The 22,837-nt window shown below is 45.5% G+C and overlaps 1 protein-coding gene across 1 annotated transcript in view; it reads right to left on the bottom strand.

Annotated features, from left to right (window-relative positions):
* Positions 1 to 17,042, bottom strand: part of LOC105470842 (Mab-21 domain containing 2) — a 119,001-nt gene extending 101,959 nt beyond the window's left edge. The window contains exon 1 of the mRNA XM_011723099.3: positions 16,773 to 17,042. Coding sequence (XP_011721401.1) covers positions 16,773 to 16,983 — 211 coding nt within the window. The 5' untranslated portion in view covers positions 16,984 to 17,042. The remainder of the gene's footprint in view (positions 1 to 16,772) is intronic.
* Positions 17,043 to 22,837: the final 5,795 nt, after the last annotated feature.

Raw genomic sequence — 22,837 nt, 5'->3', positions numbered from 1 at the left:
GTTTGTGTCTTTACCTTAACATACAATACAAGGCCAGTACCTCACACGGTGCCAATCTCATAGCAGGCATACAAGAAATATGCAGTAAAACTGAAGTGGTTACAGGAGAGGAAGCTAGAGATGTGGGCTGGAGCTGGGTTTCCAAGAGCCTTGTAGAACAGGCTAAGGAGTTTGAACAGCCGGGCGCTGTGGCTCACGCCTATAATCCCAGCTTTCGAAAGCTGAGGTGGGTGGATCACTTGAGCTCAGGAGTTCAAGACAAGCCTAGCCAACATAGTGAAACCCCGTCTCTACTAAAAATACAAAAATTAGCCAGGCATGGTGGCGCCCGCCTGTAGTCCCAGCTACTCGGGAGCCTGAGGCAGGAGAATCGCGTGAACCCAGGAGGCAGAGGTTGTGGTGAGCTGAGATCGCACCACTGCACTCCAGCCTGAGCGACAGAGTGAGACTCAGTTTCAAAAAAAAAAAAAAAAAAAAGACTTGCTGCACAAAGGTTTCCAAGGTCTCTGTTGAAGAAATTGATGAAGGATGGATGTATGAATGCAGGAAGGAAACAGTACTGAAAAAGAACTACAGATGGAGAAGGCAGCAATAATACCCAGGTGAAGAGCCTGAGATGGCAGAGAGGATGAAGCCAGGGTTGGTTGGTCTTGGATGACAGAGACATTAGGTGGATCATTTCCCATCAATCCTCTTCCCCAAGAAACAGAGATTTTTAAATTGTTTCCTATGAGGTTCTACAATGTCCAGATGGTTCACTATTCCATGGAGAAATGAATGTTTCCATTCCTATTAAGACTTTATTGCCGGGCGCGGTGGCTCAAGCCTGTAATCCCAGCACTTTGGGAGGCCGAGGCGGGCGGATCACAAGGTCAGGAGATCGAGACCACGGTGAAACCCCGTTTCTACCAAAAATACAAAAAATTAGCCGGGCGCGGTGGCGGGCGCCTGTAGTCCCAGCTACTCAGGAGGCTGAGGCAGGAGAATGGCGTGAACCCGGGAGGCGGAGCTTGCAGTGAGCCGAGATTGCGCCACTGCACTCCAGCCTGGGCGACAGAGCGAGACTCTGTCTCAAAAAAAAAAAAAAAAAAGACTTTATTGCCAGAAAACCATGAGTAAGTATGTTGGGAATGAGGCTTCTCTGAGAATTTCAATTCCAATCCTCTGCATCACGAGCACCAGCATCTCAAGAAGTCATTTCACCCCAACAACCAATTGTGCACCATCCTATGAATATGCTTCAATGCTTTAAGGCAAGTCAATATACAAACATATGCCCTCGGAAAGCAGGAAAGCTGGAAGGGTTATTCATATTAACAAATAATTAGTCACTTTTTAGTCACTGTAAGAGTCACTTACAGCACTAAAGAGGCCAATCGCTTAGTTCACATAAAACCCAACTCAATTTATAAATTGTGGCCTCAAGGTCAACTTCCTAAAAATACATTTGGCATCTGCCTTTCCCTGAAAAATAGATCTGCTCCCCCATTATCCCCACAATGATAGACTACATTAACTATGTCCTAATTAAATGTTCCACATCTGAAATTAAACCCACTGGGGGAGTGTGGGGAAAAGCCTGCATCTTCATAAGGCTGCCCTAATTTACTTAGTGTCAAGGGCCCCATTGACCTTTATACCTCTTTAAATCAATCAGTTAGCTGGGACACACCTTCTTACTTTCAAAAGGAGGAGGCTGTAGCTAGGATGAGATTTCATACCAAGGACTTTTCAACAAACAAAATCACAAGCATCAAAAAATGTTTGTCCTGGGAGCTGCCAAGGAAGACTAACCGATAGAGTGAAAAAGGCTCTGGACCAGGAACCAGAACCACATCAGCAACTGGTTTCCAGGACAGCAAAACCGTCATCTCTTCCACCTGCCCACTACCCCTCCCTTCTGTTCCGCTCAGCGTGTGGCACCACCCCACCTTTGTACACCAGCAACCACACAGAGCCCGGCACGGTCGGTTTTGTGAAGGTGCAAAGAGGGCAGGAGCCAGACTGCCGATGTTTGAATCCAGCCTCTATCACTAGCTAGAGCAAAGTGACTTCCCGGCTTTAGTTTCTTACCTATAATGTGTGGACGGGTAACAGCACTCTCCTTACAGGACTGTTGTGAGGATTCAATGGATTAATGATTCTAAGTACTTGGAGCATCGCCTAGCAAACAGGAGGGAAGAGTTTCTCAATTTCATCATTCTCATCACTACCATCACTGTTTGACCTTGAGCAAGTCACTGTTCACTAGGGGTTAAGTTTCTCCATCAGTAAAACGATGGGGTGGATGAGCTGATCTCAGAAAGATTCCCACTAGCTTAACTCCTCTCTAATTCTCTGAATCCTATTACAACACCCTAAATCCTCCTAAGCCCTAAGCCCAGCCGCAGGGACTGAAGGTTATGCTGGTTCTTTCAGGTCTCGAGGAGGTGGTTCAGCCCATGCAGCTGCAACTCCTCCCAGCCACAGGCTGGTCCCATAGTCCAGAGTCCAGCCCGCCAGCCTTGCTTATTATAGATATTAATTGTTCAGAGATCAAAATAGTCATCATGCTATTCAAAGCTGTGGAAACAGCACAGGCATAAGAAAAGGTCACAGTTTAGAGGAAAGAAACCAGAGAGAAAGACACGAGGAACAAATCAAAAGACCAAAGCAAACACGAGAGACCAAAAATACACCTTGCCTATGAGGCTATTTATGTAGCATCCTTCCTCTAATAGCAATTAAGAGAACTTCAGACTACAAGGTGGCTTTGTAACAGGGGAAGTTTTCCCTGCCTTGAAGCACAGCCCTCTCGAGGTGACTTCCCTTGCCTTCAAAGTCAGTAGAATCTTCCCTGGGGCACAAATGCTACGAAGCCAACTGTCTCGGGTACAAGTATCTTTCTTAGAAAGCATTACTTACTCAACATTCACTTAACCTCCATTCTGCCCAAAAGTAAAGGCAGTGTTCAGGATGATCGTGTCCCCTCTTCTTTTTGGCCCTCAGTTTCCATGTCTATCAAAGGAGGAGGGAGGAAGTCAAGCCACCTCATTTTCAAGTTTCCTGGCAGCATTAAAATTATAAGAATCTGTCCATGATTGGTACTTTGCATGGTAAGAGGTTTTGTTTTGCTTTTTTACATGAAGTTTTGAAAAAAAAACTTTGTCAATTTCTGCCTGAAGCTAGACTTCTTGGGTTAAATCCTCACTCTACTAGTAGCTCTGTGACTTTGGGCAAATTACTTAACCTCTCTGTGTTTCAGATTTCCCATCAGTAAAATAAGGATAATAGTACTGATAGAGTTTGGATATTTGCTCTCCTAACAACTGGTATCTCCTGTTGAAACATAATCCCCAGCGTTAGAGGCGGGGCCTGGTGGGAAGTGTTTGGATCATCGGGGCAGATCTCCCATGAATGGCTTGGGCCACACTCTTGGTGATAAGCGAGCTCTCACTCTGAGCTGTTGAGAGATCCGGTCATTTATAAGTATGGGGGCACCTTTCCCCCCACTTTTGCTTGCTCCTGCATTCGCCATGTGAAGTGCCTGCTGCCACTTTCCTTCCACCATGATTGGGAACTCTCTGAGCCTTTGCCAGAAGCTGAGCAGATGCCAGCACCATGCTTCCTGTACCACCTGCAGAACTGTGAGCCAATTAAACCTCGTTTTAAATTACCAGTGTTGGGTATTTCTTCATAGCAATGCAAGAACAGCCTAACACAAGTACCTTCCTCACAGTGTTGGTGTTAGGACAGATTTAGCTAAAACACATAAAGTACTTAGAACCACACCTGGAACATAGTTAGCAATATTTTAGTGTGGTTATTATTATTTTCAAACATTTTCCCATTCAAAGAGAAAATGTACTCAGAAGACAGTATGCAAGGACAAACACACACACAGCAGGAAAACTGGCTTCTAGTCATGGTTCTGCCCCAAACTAGCTGTATGCTGTGGATGAACTCCCACCCTTCTCTGGGTCTCAGTTTTCAGAGCAGGCTGCAAAAGATCTTTCCTGAAAGTATTCCGATCAGAGGTCATAAGCTGACAGGCAGCGTTCTGTTTGACTTACCGTTTTAAACCCCATGGTGTTTCTTTACAATTTGATTTATTCTCAATACTTAAAACCTGGGGATTTTTCATAAAAATCCAAAACATCCAAAGTTCTATCAGCCCAGACCCTCAGCCCTGGGCCCTTGGCTGTAGTTCTTAAAGTGTGGTCTCTCAACCAGCAGCGGCTGCATCACCTGGAAACTCATCAGAAATGCAAATTCTCAGGCTCTGTTACAGAATCAGAAACTGTGGAAGTGGGGCCTGGCCATCTGTGTTTCAACAAGCAGGACACTGATACACACTGACGTTCCAGAACCACTGCAGTGGAGGAACAACGGGCAGGTGTTGAAGGGCAGTGGCCCCATCACACAACAGGGACAAGAGGTGATCTCCATTTACCAACCTCCCCTGCCTCCCTGGCATCCCCGACTCTTACCGAGGAGTCGGCATTTACTGAGCCACCCACCACTCATCTTCCTTACCATCCAGTCCCTGGGCGGTCTTGGGCTCAGCAGCTCTGACCTAGGTGGACCATCTCTTCTCACAACAGGGTAATGAGCCCGCAGGCACCATATGCCCGTAGGATTGAGTTGTTCCAAATCAAAACTGTATGAAACGCAGGCTGTGCACACCAAGGGCACAGTTGAAAGAACAAACTGTTGAGTTGCCTTTATTAATCACAACACAATCCGCGCAAGCAGCTGCTATTAAGAACAGCTGCGGCTGCTGAAAGGCTGATCTTGAAGCAGCCTACAGTGCTCACGGCTGAATGCCCATCAGGCGCAGGCAGACTTGCCGTCTGCTGGCTTAGTTCTTCCTCCTGAGCCTTACTCAGTGCCTTTCTCCAGACCAGAAATCGTCCCCTTTCCATTCCTTGTGACAGGGTGGGATGGGGTAGAAAAGGTTTTGTTTTGTGTTTAAATTATTGCCAGCTTGGGCAACGTGGCGAGACCCTGTCTCTGCAAAATATTTAAAAATTAGTCAGGCGTGACCGGGCGCGGTGGCTCACGCCTGTAATCCCAGCACTTTGGGAGGCCGAGGTGGGTGGATCACGAGGCCAGGAGTTCAAGACCAGCCTGACCAACATGGTGAAACCCCGTCTATACTAAAAATACAATAATTAGCCAGGGGTGGTGGCGGGCGCCTGTAATGACAGTTACTCGGGAGGCGGAGGCAGGAGAATTGCTTGAACCTGGGAGGCGGAGGTTACAGTGAGCTGAGATCATGACATTGCACTTCAGCCTGGGTGACAGAACAAGCCCTGTCTCAAAAAAAGAAAGAAAAGAAAAGAAAAGGAGAAAAGAAAAGGGAAAAGAAAAGAAAAGATTAGCCAGGCGTGGAGATGTGTGCCTCCAGTGCCGGCCACTCAGGAGACTGAGGTGGGAAAATTGCTTTAGCCCAGGAGGTTGAGGCTGCAGTGAGCTGAGATCGCGCCACTGCACTCCAGCCTGGGTGACAGGGCAAGCCCTGTCTCAAAAAGAAGAAAAAGGAAAGAAAAGGAAACGAAAAGAAAAGAAAAATTATTGTAATATGAAGAATGAGGTGAGTTTCAAAGGATTTGAGTTTGATCCCACCTCCACCATTTAGTGACCTTGAATGAGTTACTTAACTTCTCTTGATTATCATTTCCTCCTGTGTTAAAATAGATACAATAATAATACCTCCTAGGGTTGCTGTGAGTAATAAATCAAATCAGATTATACATATGAAAGTATTTTGTAAATTGGGGAGGACTAGATAAAAATAGAGGCCTATCAGCATCATCCCATGAAAACTGCAGTTTGAACCATAAATCATCAAATGTGGAAGTCACTGTTTCTGGCCTAGGACTATCAAAGGTAAAATCTGAGAATCACAAGGCTACAGAGGGCCTTCTAAGGACTTGTAATCCAACTTTTCTACATTCCTCCTATCCACCCCCGCCATCCCTGAATGCTATTAACAGGAGTCTAGCAAAAGTGTGGTCCCACCTGGAAAACCTTACCCACAGGAAGCTCACTACGTGCCAAGGCAGGCAGTCCCACCCCATCGGAGGACTTATCTGAACACAGACCATTCCTCCTTATGGAGACCAAATTAAACTTGCGAAAATTTAAGGCATCTTGAAAGCTCCTTTCAAGTTTACCCCTCACCTCAGGGCCTTTACACCTGCTGTCTGTCTACCTGGAATACACTTCCAGCCAGTCTTCAGATGGCTGGCTGCTGCTGCTGCTGCTGCTGCTTCCATTTCAAACGTCTCTGCTTCAGGGAAGGCTTCTCAACTATTCTTCACTCTATCCTACCCAATTGCCCACCATCATCATATTCTTTGCTTCTTGTTTTTTTACAGCACACACCCCTGTTTACTTGCATGCTTCATTTTGTTAAATCCTCCAGGGAAAAGAAGATCTATGGAGGTAGTGGTCTTGGTTCTCATTCATTACTCTGTGTACTTACACAGTAATTGCACCAATAATTACACTAGCACGTGGCAGGCATGCCAGCATATGTTGAATGAATTTATGAATGAATGAATGCTTAACACTATTCTACACACATTGTAGATATTCAAATAGTAGTTGGAAGAGACAAAAGTCTTAACAAGACTTATACCAACTCCCACTACCGACTTAACTCACAAGTCTTCTTGCGTTAAGAAAAAAATATAAAATATAAACAAATTGAACAGTTCCCATGCCAGCTTTATTCATAGCAGCACTGTCCCTAGTTATCTCTTTATCTTGTGTAGAGTGAATTCATGAAAAGGCACTTAAGTGGATGAAAAACAGATAGCTGTTTCCTGGAAACAGGGCCTCATAGAAGGGCATAATTATGAACAGTTCTTAAAAGAGATTACTCAGCGGGCAAGTACTTACCCAGGTCTATTGTAAACACTGTCACAAGCCCTAAGGACGAGTTGGGCAAGGCCTAAAAATCACACCTGGGGAATGAATATGTCTATAGGGCTTGTATCTACTCATTCCAGTCTCAGTTAGACTGACCCCCTATATACCCTTGACTCAGGTGGAGAGCGGAGAGGTCCAAAGGGGAATGAAACCTATTATCCTTCCCTTGTCTGCAACTATGGAATCAACCCCCGCAACCCAAGAAAGATGGCGAAGGGTAGAAAAGTCTACAAGCTCTTTCCAGGTGATATACTGACTGCAGCAGAAGACACTGCGGCTGGCTGGAGTCTTGATCTACAACTGATTCTGTGACCTCGAACTCAGTCACATCAGCTCCCAGAGTCTCAGTACTCCCATCTAGAAATGGGGATTAACAGTTCCTCTACAACCTTTCTCAAAGGCCTCACCTAAGGATAATACCATACCAGATGTGAATATTTATTGTAATCTATAAAGCACTGTGCAAAGGTAAATTGTGATTGATGGCAAATAACAGTAGTTTATAATAATAAAGGATTCCTACAACTTGCATTCCAGATGAACCATCCAAACACTTGGGAGGATGACTGATAAGCACGTCAAACGCCATAATGAGAAAGATAACGTGTGCCCACTGTGCATTCTGGAAAGCCCTGAGTGTGGGCATGCCAGAGGTCTAGAAGTGCCCTAACATGCCTGTGAGGAAACACTGGGGTCCACAAGAAAGGGAACATTACTATGAGTCATGAGTTGCAGTTTGCTGTTCCCAGTCAACAAGCTACAGCAATCACTACGGACATTTCTTATATTGCCCTAGGATAGGTCTTAAGAAATGTGGAAAAACTTGCCCTGCACCCCTCTACCACATAAGGAGATAAGATCAAGAATTTCTTGACTCCAGAAAACATGATATAGCATTGCTCAATGGATTTTTAAAAATCATAAAGAGACAAGGTTAGAAAGTGCTAATTTCTCAGAGACTGCAATAAAAAGCTTCACTGGGAAGAGCTCTTTTAAAGAGTGACTCAAGTCACATCACACTTAGTGAGCAACTACTATGTGCATGACCCCCCGGGTGCTGTAAAGATAAACAAGCCAGGGATTCTTTCCAGCATGGGAAAAAATAGGCTAAGGGCCATAAAAGGGACCAGGCATTAGGCGGAAACACAGGAAAGGTAAATTTTCTTCTTCTCCAAGAGATATAGGCAGGCTTCTGAGTCAAGTGGCATCTGAGCTGGGAGAGAAAAATAAAGCACAGATAAGGTGTCAGAAGGCCATCTGTAGAAGCTGGGACATTTAATTGTTTCTGTGACATGGATCCTCTCGACAGACTGTAGAAGCCTATAGATCCCTGCAGAGAATAGCATATTTAAATGAATATTATAACATCACACAAGATTTCTAAGAAAATCAGTATTAAAATACAAAATGCATTTTAAAGTAAATTTGTGGTAGAGTACCATATGTGATAATTAGCGCCTTAAATAATAAAATCTAGCAGCAAGCATAATATCCACCATAATTTCAAAGCAGCAGTAAACATTTTTTGAGATATCTGCAACAACTGTGATGTGAAATAAAGATGCCTGGGATTTCTATTGGCAACAAAAACGTATGTACCACTAATAACACTATGGTTTCCCACCTTGAAAGAAAATGCTATAGTTAGAGGTTAATACAAATAAAGATGTCCTTTCTCCCCACTCAAGTTCACAGGCTCCATGTTGTTTCCATGGACCCAGGTGAGGGAACTCTGATAGAGAAAAACGGCTCGGCCAGGCACGGTGGCTCACGCCTGTAATCCCAGCACTTTCGGAGGCCGAGATAGGCGGATCATGAGGTCAGGAGATGGAGACCATCCTGGCTAACACGGTGAAACCCCGACTCTACTAAAAACACAAAAACAAAATTAGCCAGGAGCGGGGGCGGCGCCTGTAGTCCCAGCTACTCGGGAGGCTGAGGCAGGAGAATGGCCTGAACCCGGGAGGCGGAGCTTGCAGTGAGCCGAGATCGCGCCACTGCACTCCAGCCTGGGCGACAGAGCGAGACTCCGTCTCAAAAAAAAAAACAAAAAAAACAAAAAAAAAAATACAAAAAATTAGCTAGACATGGTGGCACGCAGCTGTAATCCCAGCTATTCCAGACGCTGAGGCAGGAGAATCACTGGAAGCCAGGAGGGGGTGGTTGCAGCGAGCTGAGATTGAGATCGGCCACTGCACTTCAAGCCTGAGCAACAGAACAAGACTGTCGAGAGAGAGAGAGAGAGACAGAGAGAGAGAGAGAGAGAAGAGACAGAAAGACAGAGAGAGAGAGAGAGGAAGATCTGGCTGTGATCTCCTGTGGTCCCAGGTACTTGAGGTGCTGAGGCAGGAGGACCGCTTGAGTCCAAGAGGTCGAGGCTACAGTGAGCCGTGATGGTGCCATTGCACTCTGGCCTGGGCAACAGAGTGAGACCTGTCATTCATACATATATACACAAATAACAGAAAGTGCTCTAAGTTCTAGAAATGCATCTTCTTTGGAACAAAAAGAGATGAATGAAAGAAGCTAGGAAAACATCATTCTACAGGTTTTAACTTATAGCTCCTCTTTTAAAATGCAGTAGATGACAGCATATTGATAAATTTACTATTTATAAAAGGGCATGGATCCCATACCATCCCTGTTATGTAAATGTACGCATATGTCTGGGTATAAGCATATGTATAACATAGATGTTTAGAAAAAAATATGCATCAAAATGTTAATAGTGATTAAAGTTTAGGAGTGATTTTACTTTTTCCTTTATATTTTCTATCATTGGAAAATGGGCAAAATTAGGCCCAACATAGGTCAGGAGACTTAGGGTAAAACACATACCACATAGTATAAAACACAGCTGGTACAATAACTCAGAAATTCCCTTTTCTCATATTTTATATAAAAGCTTTCAGATTCAGAATTGAATGCACCTGAACACATGAAGTACATATAATTATTAACCCCAACTTATATTTTTAGAAACTGAGGCTTAAAGTCTGAGTGACTTGCCCAACGTCACACAGCAAATACTAATAATTGCAGATTCAGAGGTAAAATCTGAGTCTCCTGGCGCTCCTGAGCGCAGGATATTGTCCTTGTTAAAAACCAGGGCTTTGTATTCATCCTGACCCTGGTTAAGTCCCACCTATGCCACTCACTTGCTGGTAAACTTAGAGGAATTCCTGTATTTTTCTAATTCTAGGCTTCACCACAGTTTTTTTTTTTTTCCACCTCAAAGTGTAACGGTGATGATTAAATGATACAATCATGTAAAGTCCTATGAAAACCTGTGACAGAGTAAACACCCTTGTCTCACTCACTATGCCGCTTTGTCTCTGTCCCAGGTGGAAGAACTGTTATTACTTTCCAGGAGCAGACAGACATTATCTGCTCATTAGGCTCAGTAGCTTGGTTCTACTCTCAAAAGTCAACTGGAATCACGCTCATTGTGCCTAGAACAGAGAATGCAGAACATCAGGCCTAACACGGGACAGGATGTCGAAATGCTGAGCAGCTCATCTGGGGATCTCCAGGGATTTGGACTCAATAGGTCTGAATGGGACCAGAGATTGTGAATTGTTAGAATCTAATATTTCTGTGAATTTAAAAGGGGCTCAGCCTAACTGCGAGCAATGCATTATCCAATGGGTGGCACGACAAGGAATGACAGGAAGATCCAGGACTGTCAACAGTTCTAGGCCTCTTCTCTCACGGATGAAAGGCAGCCACCGCCCAGAACCACGGAGGGGGAATTGAAACCAATCCAAACTAGCACAAAAATCAATGTTTAGAGGGATCCCCTGTCCGGGATACATAATGTTCTCAGAGATAGAACAAGCTTCTGAGATTATCCTGTCCACTCTACAGAGGTAGCACATAAGCGGACACAACTCTGGGGAACTTCCCAGGCACTTGGAGGCCCATGAAACACCAATGCATGATAAATTCCCACAGTAAATCCTGCTGGGGGAATTCATGAGGGGAAAAGCAGCAATCAAACACTGGAAAGGTAGGGCTTCAAAATTACCCACTCTGGCGATGTGGAAAGTGCCTAAAACTATGGTAGGTCCAGGAGCACCACACCGTGGTTTACATCTTTGAAGTGGCCACATGGCACTTACTGGCCTGGGAGGAGAAACAGCCAGCAAAATATCCTGCTACAGTTGGTGGGCAAAGGAAACAGGGGAAGGGTCCCTAAAGGCCCTTATGAATTTCTCAAATTTTTGCTCACCATTTTATCCTCAGAACCCTGCATGCTGATTGGCAAACACTATTACATTCATTATTTGTCAGATGCGTGAAAAAAAAAAAAAAAAAAAACGGAGAGAAAGAGGGACAGACAGGAAGACAAAAAGAAATTATCTCAGGTGGGACATGGTGGCTCACACCTGTAATCCCAGCACTTTGCGAGGCCAAGGCAGGTGGATCACTTGAGGTCAGGAGTTCAAGACCAGCCTGGCCAACATGGTGAAACCCCATGTCTACTAAAAGTACAAAAGTTAGCCAGGCATGGTGGTGGGCACCTGTAATCCCAGCTACTCGGGAGGCTGAGCAGGAGAATCGACTGAACCCAAGAGGCAGAGGTTGCAGTGAGCCGAGATCGTGCCACTGCACTCCAGCCTGGGCAACAGGGGTGAAACTCTATCTCAAAACAAAAAAATTATCTTTGCTCCTCCAGGCTAGGCAGGCTACTGAGTGTAGTATGTCTCACCCAAAAGTGATGGAAACCAATTGCTACTACAGTAAAAGGAACATGAGCCTCTGAGTTAGGAATAACTGGATTCAATCTCAAACTCTGAATTATCTTGGCCTAAGTTCTTAACTTCTTTCTTTGAGCCTCACCATTTCATCTTTAAAAGGGGATAATAACACCTATTTCACTTCCAAAATAGTCATGATACACAGTTGTGGAAAAAAGATTACATGAGCTAACGGATTTAGGCAAAGTAGCTAGCACCACGGTCAGCACATAGTACACGCCAATATCCTCCTGGGCTACCCTAATTGTACTCCAAAGTTCTTTCAGATGTCAAGCTGCAGAAATAATTCCAATTTAAGCACTGGATTTTCTAAGAAAGTACATTTTTATCCCAGAACTCTGGGAAGTCGAAGCAGGCCGATCGCTTGAACTCAGGGGTGTGAGACCAGCCTGAGCAACACGGCAAACCAAAAATACAAAAAAAGTAGCTGGGCGCAGTGGCTCACGCCTGTAATCCTAGCACTTTGGGAGGCTGAGACGGGCAGATCACCTGAGGTCAGGAGTTCGAGACCAGCCTGACCAACATGGAGAAATCCCGTCTCCACTAAAAAATACAACATTAACCAGGTGTGGTGGTGCATGCCTGTAATCCCAGCTACTTGGGAGGCTGAGGCAAGAGAATCGCTTGAACCCCAGGGGCGGAGGTTGCAGTGAGCTGAGATTGTACCACGGCACTCCAGCCTGGGCAACAAGAGACTCCGTCTCCAAAAAAAAAAAAAAAAAAAAAAAAATTAGCCAGTTGTCCTAGCTACTTGGGAGGCTGAGGTGGGAGGATCACTTGAGCCTGGAAAGTAGAAATTGCAGTGAACTGAGATTGCACCACTACACTCCAGCCTGGGTGACAGAACGAGATCCTGCCTCAAATAAATAATCAAATAAATAAACAAACATTTCTTTAAATAATAAACTCATGTATGTATTTTTAGTTAGCAAAGTAATTTCACATTCTGACATAACAGTTCTGAAATACAATGCATTACTGTTATCCATGTTTAATAAATGAAAAAACTGGCCAGGCACAGTGGCTCATGCCTGTAATCCCAGCACTTTGGGAGGCCGAGCCAGGAGGATCACTTGAGGCCAGGATTTTGAGACCAGCCTGGGCAACACAGTGAGACTCCATCTATACAAAAATTTAAAAAAATAAAAAATTAGCTGGGCATGGTGGTACACACCTCTAGTCCTAGCCACTAGGGAGGTTGAGGCAGGAGGATTGCTTACGCCTAGGAATTTGAGGCTGCAGTGAGCCATGATCATACTATTGCACTCCAGTCTGGGAAATGGAGCAAGATCCTGTCTCACAAAAGAGAGAGAGAATACTAAAACCACACAGCCAACAAGAGGCAGACTGGGAATGGAACTATAGATTTTAACATTTTATTATAATTACTATGATTTTCTCAATCAAAAATTCAAATAAGAGATCTTATTATAGAATACTTGAACTCAGACTGTTCCAGAAATCTACTTACATTATGCTAAAACTTATAGCTAAAATCAGAAACAAAATCCTGAAAGAAGAAGTGATCTTTTAAAACAAAGCCTCTCCTCTGGATTTTATGCATCTATTGTTAATAGTCTCAAGTAAGAGAAGAGGAACACGTCTTAGAGTAAGGCTGATCTGAGTGTTAGTAGCATCTCTACCATTTATTAGCTACGTGACCCTGGATATCCAGTTTCTTAACCCCACTAGATTTCAATATCTTCATCTATGTAATGGGAAAGCAATACCTCCTGAAAAGTCTATGTGAGGGTCCTGGCCCTGAGAAGACAATTAGTAAATGATTAACTACCGTAAAAATCATGCCATGGTACCGACCACTTGGTCTGTAGGTTAGGTGATGGCTTGTCTCTTTCCTGCCTTCTCCAGCATTTGCATACCCCCTGTTCTGCATCTGTTCAATGGGGACACAAACCAGTCTCCATCCAGCCTCACCAGGGAATGAAGATAACAAAAGAGCTGGTGGAGACATTATGCAAATACCAAATATTATTAAAACATTAATGAACTCTGGCAATTTCCCTGAATTTTGATAAATGGTGTTTATTATGCACTGCCAGCCTCTCGCACAGTCTGGGCTCTCAAATATTAACTAGCTAATAACACCAATCATTCTCCTAAAAGACCAAGGTATAGAGGAATAAGAAGTGAATCTAGACAATGGCAGCTAACACCTGCCTCCAAAAAAAATCAGAATCTCTACAAACAGAGAGCATCAGGACAGATCCCAGAGACCAGAGTGACCACCAGCAGGCTCAGATCAACCCCACAGCTTGTGCGGAACCCTGCTTTGATAAGACAGTGGAGTGTCTTGGTGTTGACAGGTCATTGATTACGACAGCTGTCTACCACCTCCTTGCTCTTCAGTGTAAAATTCCTCCAAACGAGACAAAATGAAAAGGATCTGTGAAGCTGGAGGGGCTTCAAACTTGGCTAACAATCTTACAGAAAGAGAGTAACATGCCTCACCCCTGCCAACTGCCTGAAACATGAGGCAGTATTTTTCTCAGCTCCACTAAAGAGGCTTGCACCCAATTCATGGTTGGCCACTTCATTCTGCGTGAGGGGATAATATTTGTAAGCTGCTAACAATCCTCAGGTGCAGCTCAGATACAGAACAAAGCCAAGAGGACTTGCCCCCCCACAACTCCCTGAAATGAGGGCCTGGTGCCACCCAAGTGACACCTTAACAAGCTAGGGGTCATTAAGAGACTTCATTTGCATATTCATTAAAGAACCAAGGCTGTGGCAAGTGAAACAAAGTGTACAAAAAAATGATTTTGTTCTTTAAGCCAAGCCAAAATCTGCTTTAGAAAAAGTAAATCCACATAGGAACCCTTGCTGCCGCCAAACCTCCACTTGTCTAGAGCAGCCAGCAACTCATTAAAGGAAAGCAAGGAACTCGCAAATGAATGCGGCACCACACACAGGCAAACTCATTTCGCCATCTGCCTTCTAGTGTCCAGAGGGGCAAAAGGCTTAAATGACATTCTCCTGGCTTTTCTCTCCTGTAGGTGGAAATGCTAAATTCCCAGGGGGCAAGAAAGACTGCTTGCAAGGTCAACTGGGTAAAAAGGAATAGAAGCAAATCTAGTTTGCCTGTCAACACAATGCCACCCATGGCATTAAACACATGCAAAAATTAAGCACCCTAGAATAATTTACTTCTTTATATTTGGATAAAAGCTTTGCTGACTCAGTGTATCAGCTATGGAGTTAAGCACAGAAGTTCCTAATGAGCCAGGCACTTAAACTTACCCTCCCTCCATTATCCCATTTCCTGACCTATGACACCTAGGACTACCCTAACTGGCGGTGACCCAGTACCTTCTTCTAGTAAATGACCTACGCAAGTGACGTCAGAAATGATCTGGGGCTGTATTAACACAATGGCAGACTTCCATTATTTGTGTGCCACAGAGAAAAGCTATGATTTACTAAACAACTTAAATACCTGCCCTCAGCCTTCTGTGTGTGTCCCCACCTTCCCGACAATCACTATGTTGGCTTTTGGCTTTGTAAGCATTTTAGGCTTCCCTCTGGAAGCTCACTCCTACCAGGTTATGAATTTAAATATATATATACATATATATTTAATTCATCTATTCATCTAAATAGTTGAACGGTCGAATCTGTCAATAAAAAGAGTTTTTCAACCCCATACGCAACGTAGGATACACTTGGAGAGTGCGGCGCAAAAGGTAAAAACCATCCTAGAATTTTAACATGTTTCATCCAACTTCCCAACGCGTGAACAACTACCAGCCGACACAGACACGTTCAGTCTGTATTACCCCCTCCTTGGGCAGTGAGGAAGAAGAAAACCTAGAAGGAAAAACGTATCCCAGGATAGAAGCAGCAACAGCCAACTGAAACCCAAGTAGACTGCAGGAGAAATAGAAAAGCCCTGTTTTCCTCTGTGGCCAAAAGACCTTTTCCAATCAAATGTTTCAACACCCGGAAAATTGGCTGATCTATTTGTAGAGAACACACAGAGACGAGCGTTAGAGCAGCACTACCCTGGAGTACCAGTTCTGCGGAATGTTGACCGCGGGCCACGCACCGCATGACAGCCACGGATCCACTGGCGGAGCCGCAAGCTACAACCCAGGCGCCTGGCAAACTCACACTACACCTCAGTAGCAATAATCCCAACGGCAGGACACCTGGGGAGGGTGGGCTCGGTCTCCCGGGCCTGGCTCAATTATGTTCCTTTACACAGCATTCAATCATGTTTCAGAAGCCGTAGGTGAGGGGCTGGAGGTGGGAGTGGGGGGCACATTTTCTAGCCCCCGAAGTCTCCGGGGTTGGAAATTCTGGGCACCTCCGTCGGTCAGCGCTAAGACAATACACAAAGAGCAGGGAACCGGCGCTCCTCTGCGGCCAGAGCTCGGCGCCCGGTCACAGAAGAGCTGGGAATTAGGAATTCCGAGCTCAGCGAGAGCCCCGGAGAAGCACCGGAAATGCTTCGGAACGCTTTAAAGGGAAGTCAATTTGCAAATCAAAGTTGCAGGAACTCCGGACGCCCAGACTACTTCAGCGGGTGACTCGGGAACACCCAACAAGTTTGGCCACCGGGGGCTCGGCATGACAGCGCCGCGCCGCGAGACGAGAGAAGCAACTTGTCGCTCGGGCGCCAAGCCAGAGCCCTGAGCCGTCTCCGCTCCCCAGCTCGGGAGAGCACCCAAGAGCCGGCGTCGGGAAGGCGCAGGTCCCTGCCTCCGGCAGCCAAATCCCTCAAGTGAAGGCACCTCAGGGGCTCACCTGGACCGCACTCGCTCCCAGGGGCTTCCCCCAACTGTGCAAAGCTTCACCGCGAACGCCTCACCTGCCTGCCAGCCCCCGGTGGCGGAGAAATTAACAAAAGAGCAAGCGAACAGGGGGAAAGGGAGACACGGCGTAAAGTATAGTAAGGAGGGGAGGGCAGGCAGCTCGGCTTTCCGCGGAGAAAGAAGAGAGAGGCGGAACGGAGATGGCTTATACCCCAGGCACCGGCTCGGGAAGGAAACCGAGAAGGGAAGAGGTCGAGAAGGGGGAATAGGTTTTCTACTCCGCTTCCCACCACACACACACCTCCCCCTTTTTCCTCCTTACCCAGCATGGAAAAGATGAAATCCTTGGCTGTGTGAATCTCCAGCGCTCTCTGGTCGTCGTATTCCCGCTGGTCGTGCTTCGTAAATTCTTGGATGAGTTTGTTCAATTCCTCCACCCGAGCTCCCGACCTGAAATCCAGCTCCGGGAACGCAGGCTTGTTGTTACAGCCCAGGGAGGCTGCCTTGCTGGCGGTGGGAGCCGCCATCTTCATGCAAAACGCGCCGAGTAGCAGCTCCGCGGCAGCGCAGCACCCACCCCCGCCCCCCACCCCGCCCCCCTGGGCCTCCTCCCCTCGCAGGCTCCCAGGCTTTGGCCCCGGCCCGTGGGCGGGTTGGCGGGCGGGCGTCTGGGCGGGCGGTCCCCAGCTCCGTGCGCTCTGGGCGTGCGAGCTTCGGGAGGAGCTGGACTGCAGCGAGGGTGCGTGTGTGGCCCCGACACCCTTTTCCCGGCCCCACGCCCGCCCCGATGCTGCGCGTCCCTGCCCTGCCCTGGCCCTCGCTGGCAGCAGCAACAGCGGTCGTAGAGCCAACCGGAGCCTCCCCCCGAGCGAGGAAAGTGAAGTGGAAACAATGTGAAATTCACCAGCTCTGAAATCAACAAGCTGCCGGCTCCGGTGTTACGGAGCCAGCACCAGCGTCTCCATTTAAAGGGACAGCGCACCCAGTGGAGAGGAAAATAAATAAATGACAGAGGTCTGAGCGCATATGCCACTTGCCAATCCGTACTTGGGAAGACGCGCGAGGTGTGGATGCATTCTTTCTCCACCTCCACGGCCGTCCCCCCATCCCCTTTCTGGGCAGGGTTCGTCAAGCGCATTCGAGGAGAAAAAAGTCTTCCTCCGTTTGATTTTCAGGGCGGTGTCCTGGGGGAGGACATCTCTGTGCGCGTTTACCTCTCTATCCCAAAAACTCCAATACCTTTAAATAGTAAAGGAAACTGCCTTAAGGAATATGAAACCTGTCTTCTACTCTTTTCCTCTTGGATTGCCAAGATGATAGGATTGAGCGTATCAAAAAAGAGAGTCCACATCTAACCCAGTATTGGCAACTCCCATTAACCCATAGAATATCCCTACCTTTGCCCAAGGTAATGAATGACCTGAATAACAGTTTATCTTAACATAGAATGAGTTAATGAGATTCAACCTACTCTAGTATAAAGACAGGGAAACTAAAGTGTGGGTGTGGGAGAGGGGAAACAATGAATTGCCCCAGGTTCCAAGGAATGTTGAATGACAAGATGAAAATTTTCTCATTCAACGGATAAAATTTGAGTACGCACTATTTGCCAGATGGAGTGACAGAATGTGACAGTGATAGCCAAAAGACATGACTCCTACCATGGAGTTAGGCTTACATGACAAGGCAGGTTCAATCTAAGTCATGGTCCTTTAGGCAGAATAGAGTCTCAGAGGTGTTTTTAGTGTTTATGGGGTGTGTCACTCAAACACTTAGGAGGCCCATTGGCTCTGAGAAACATAGGTTATCTTATCTTCCTCCCCGATTCTCCAAAATCTCTCTTCTCTATCCCACATTCCCTGATTTAAATCAGGCCTTTCTCACTTTCTTACCCGAGTTCTGATGGCCGAGAATGCAAATTGTTTTGTTGGACATGGAAGGAAGTACACGCTCTTCCATGCCTTCCTTTATAAAACGGGAACAATAATTCCTGTCTCACAGGTTGTTTTAAGGATTACATGAGGTAACACAAGCACTTAGTACAAGGACTGACATAATAAGTACTTAGCTATTATCAGCTTCTACTATTGTTATTAATTCTTTCACTTTTCCTCAGTCTAGTAACGACTTGTTGCTATAGTGATCTTTAGAAAACACAGATCTGACCACTGACATCCCCCTGGAATTCCTCTCTTCTTTACTCCCTTTACACCAAAACCAGTTCCTCATCTGCCTTTTTCTTAAAGCTTTCCCAAGACCCTCCCCTCAAGCTGGTGGCAACTTTTCCTTCCTCAGACCCTACTCTTAGAAGCTTTCATATGATGCTAATGAATTTTGACCTTGCTTCATCGTTGTTTTTTGTTTTGGGTGTGTGTGTGTGTGTGTGTGTGTGTGTGTGTGTGTGTGTGTGTGTGTGTGTTTGAGATAGGGTCTTGCTTTGTAGCCCAGGCCAGAAGCTTTCATATGATGCTAATGATTTTGACCTTGCTTCATCATTGTTTTTTGTTTTGGGTGTGTGTGTGTGTGTGTGTGTGTGTGTGTGTGTGTGTGTGTGTGTTTGAGACAGGGTCTTGCTCTGTAGCCCAGGCCAGACTGCAGCGGCATAGTCGTGGCTCACAGCATCCTCAGCCTCCTGTGCTCAAACAGGCCTCGCATCTAGGTCTCAAAGGGATTACAGGCATGAGCCACCACACCTGACCACTTCATCGTTGTTAATTTAAGTTTTAAACTAAAAGATTATTGGGGAAGAGGACTACATCTTATTCATCTTTGTATTTCCTGCAGCATATGGTCCTACAGAAGGGTCCTCTATGTTGATTGGATCAAGTAGTGAGTGAAGAACTTTGGCATAATGAGTTAATTTCTCTTACTTTTGGTTTCCTTCCCTTTGAAACACACTTCCTCACCCCCTCAGTATGAGAGAGGATCCATGCCTAGATAAATGCTAGTGGACTGATAAGGAAGTGACTTAAAAGCTCTGGTTTTTATGCCAGGCATGGTGGCTCACGCCTGTAATCCTAACACTTTGGGAGGCCGAGGCGCGTGGATTGCCTGAGCTCAGGAGTTCAAGACTAGCCTGGGCAACACGATTAAATCCCATCTCTACTAAAATACAAAAAATTAGCCAGGTGTGGCAGCATGTGCCTGTAGTACCAGCTACTCAGGAGGCTGAGGCAGGAGAATTGCTTGAACCTAGGAGTCAGAAGTTGCAGTGAGCCAAGATCGTGCCACTGCACTCCACCCTGGGTGACAGTGAGACTCCGTCTCAAAAAAAAAAAAAAAAAAAAAAAAAGAGGCTCTGGCTTTTGCAGCTCTGCCATGCTGCTGCTCTGACTTTTCATCCTGAGAGGATATTAACATTACCTGGGCAGTAGCCGAAGCCACACAGGTGTTTGGAACTCCAGCACAAATTGATCCACTCCCATCTGTCAGTGCTTGGCTAGTGATCAACGGCAGGCACCTGTGCCACAGCTGGCTGAGGCCGTCCTTCCATAGCGCAGAATGGTTCTAGTTACCTCCAAACCACGTACAGCTAGAAATACTTCAGACAACAAAATCAGAACACTTTTTATTGGTTAATTTCCAAGCATATGAATGAGGCATCATTACTCTTCCCTTACTTTTACCTTTTTTTTTTTTTTTTTTTTTTTGAGACGGAGTCTCGCTCTGTGACCCAGGCTGGAGTGCAGTGGCGCGATCTTGGCTCACTGCAAGCTCCGCCTCCCGGGTTCACGCCATTCTCCTGCCTCAGCCTCCCGAGTAGCTGGGACTACAGGTGCCCGCCACCTTGTCCGGCTAATTTTTTTGTATTTTTAGTAGAGACGGAGGTTTCACCGTGTTAGCCAGGATGGTCTCGATCTCCTGACCTTGTGATCCGCCCGCCTCGGCCTCCCAAAGCGCTGGGATTAACAGGCGTGTGCCACTGTGCCCAGCCTATTTTTACCTTTTCTTGTGATATTTATATCCATAAAGAAACAACAGGTTGTTAGCAGAAAGTATTCCTGTTGTGCCGTAGTGCTGGGCCTTGGGGGTTTGAATGAGTGAGTGGTCTCTCTGATGTTCCTCATTGTCTGTTCTCCTTCCCATCAACCAGATCAGAATTCTATGAAGCATGGACCCTCAGTGAGCCTGCATATCCAGATAATGTGGTTGGATGGTAAACTAACACCTTCCTAGGCTCTAATAGAATGCTGATAAGATTGTGTCAATATCCCTTGTTGAATTCGAAGAACAGAGAAAAAAGATCAAAAACCATAATTTCCTGAATTGATCTATTGGGATACTTTAACCTCTGAGCTTTTCGAGGGCAAGTACTCTGTGTCTTTACCTGTGTAAACACTGCATTTAATTTAATTATTGACCCATCTTATGATGTTAGCTAATATGTTCAAATGAATATATAAAAGAACGAATGAGGCCGGGCACGGTGGCTCACACCCATAATTTCAGCACTTTAGGAGGCCGAGGCGGGTAGATCATGAGGTCAGGAGTTCAAGATCAGCCTGGCCAACATAGTGAAACCCCGTCTCTACTAAAAATACAAAAATTAGGTGGGCATGGCGGCACGCACCTGTAGTCCCAGCTACTCGGGAGGCTGAGGCAGGAGAATCGCTTGAACCCGAGAGGCAGAGGTTATGGTAAACCGAGGTTGCACCACTGCACTCCAGCCTGGGCAACAGAGGGAGACTCTATCTCAAAAAATAATAATAATAAAAAAGAGTGAATGAACTAATACCATCCCTCAAAGTCCAAGAAGTCAGAATTTACGTCATTTTTGCTACAATTTACATATCTCAATGTAAGCTATCTATGGTTTCCCAGTATTTAGCTAAGTGTTGTTATAAATGAAAATATTTCTGCATGCATTTAATTAAATGCCCCAATTTTTATGCCTTTTCCCCCCTGTGTGTGTTATATGACCTAAGAGAAGAAAGGGAGATAGAGGGGAAAGTAGAGAGAGAGAGAGAAAATAATTATTAGAAGATGTTAAAGAGTATCTGAGCCTTGTAATAAAAATGCATATCTCTAGAATTTTGACAGATGGACAAAGGTCAGTGGAGTCTACCATCTAAACAAGCACTAAGGTAGGCTTTTCCTTTGCTGGCTCTTGCAGCATCAAACAGAACCGAGTAACGGCCTGCATCTCCAAGCTGCAGTCACACTTAGAGGTAGAACTTGCCCTTCTACTCCCAACTCCCGAATTTTATTAGCATGTGAAAGAAGTCTTCATCTTGCTTCTCTGGAGCTGTTTGTTGTTAAATACAGCTCTGAAGTTCTGTGGCAAACTCTCAGCCATGAATAACTGGGCTGTGCAGAGCCTGCATTAAAAATAGCAAGCTCCACATCCACATGACGGATTAACAAAATATAATTTTAAACAAAGATTCTCTGGTCTGACGGAGATTTAAATAGCAGCCTAGGCTACAAGATCTGGCCTTCTTGGGCAGCTGGGTTTTCAATAAAAGTCTTAACAAATGGAAGTGCCCTGGTTTTTTTATGATTTGAAATGCAGGCAGGAAAAAGAGAGGCAAACATCACAGACGTGTGGAATGTTGACAGTAGAAGGAACTTAGATGATAAATTCCATCTACCACCCTTATTTAGCAGATGGGAGAATGAGGGCACAGAAAGAGAAAGGAGACTTGACTAAATAGTAGAGAAATTCTGTTTCAATTTTTCATACTAACTTTAAATTTACTAAATATTTGTTATTGTGTTTCCAGACTGCCAGAGGAACATGAAAAATGCCATGAAATTTCATCAAAATTATAATTAAAAAATAAAAATAAAAAAAGGAGAGTGGCCCTTGGGCAAAATGCACTCATTGCACTTGGAAGTTAAATCTCAGTAAACCAGAAATTGCTGACATTTGGAATTACTTGGCTGTGATTTTTCCTGGCAATAGGTAGACAATCAAGACCACAGCTAAATCTCTTTGATAGTCATAAACAAAGGTGCGTGTGTCCCTGCTTGGGCAAACTGAGCAGTTTTACTTCTGATGAGATTAGGCCGTTGAATATATATATATATTTTTTTGAGACAGAGTCTCGCTCTGTCGCCCAGGCTGGAGTGCAGTGACACTATCTCGGCTCACTGCAACCTCTGCTTTCTGGGTCCTGATTCAAGCAATTCTCCTGCCTCAGCCTCTGGAGTAGCTGGGATTACAGGCACATGCCACCACACCTGGCTACTTTTGGTATTTTTAGTAGAGACGGGGATTCATCATGTTGGCCAGACTGGTCTTGAATTCCTGACCTCGTGATCTGCCCACCTCGGCCTCCCAAAGTGCTGGGATTACAGGCATGAGCCACCGCGCCCGGCCTTAGGCGGATGAAATATTAGTGAGGTCCCCAGAATAGTATAAATAACCCTCTCTATTCAGACTAT

The sequence above is a fragment of the Macaca nemestrina genome, chromosome 2, assembly GCF_043159975.1.
Source record: "Macaca nemestrina isolate mMacNem1 chromosome 2, mMacNem.hap1, whole genome shotgun sequence".
NCBI classification, from domain to species: Eukaryota; Metazoa; Chordata; class Mammalia; order Primates; family Cercopithecidae; genus Macaca; species Macaca nemestrina.
This window is presented reverse-complemented; position numbering and strand designations above follow the sequence as displayed.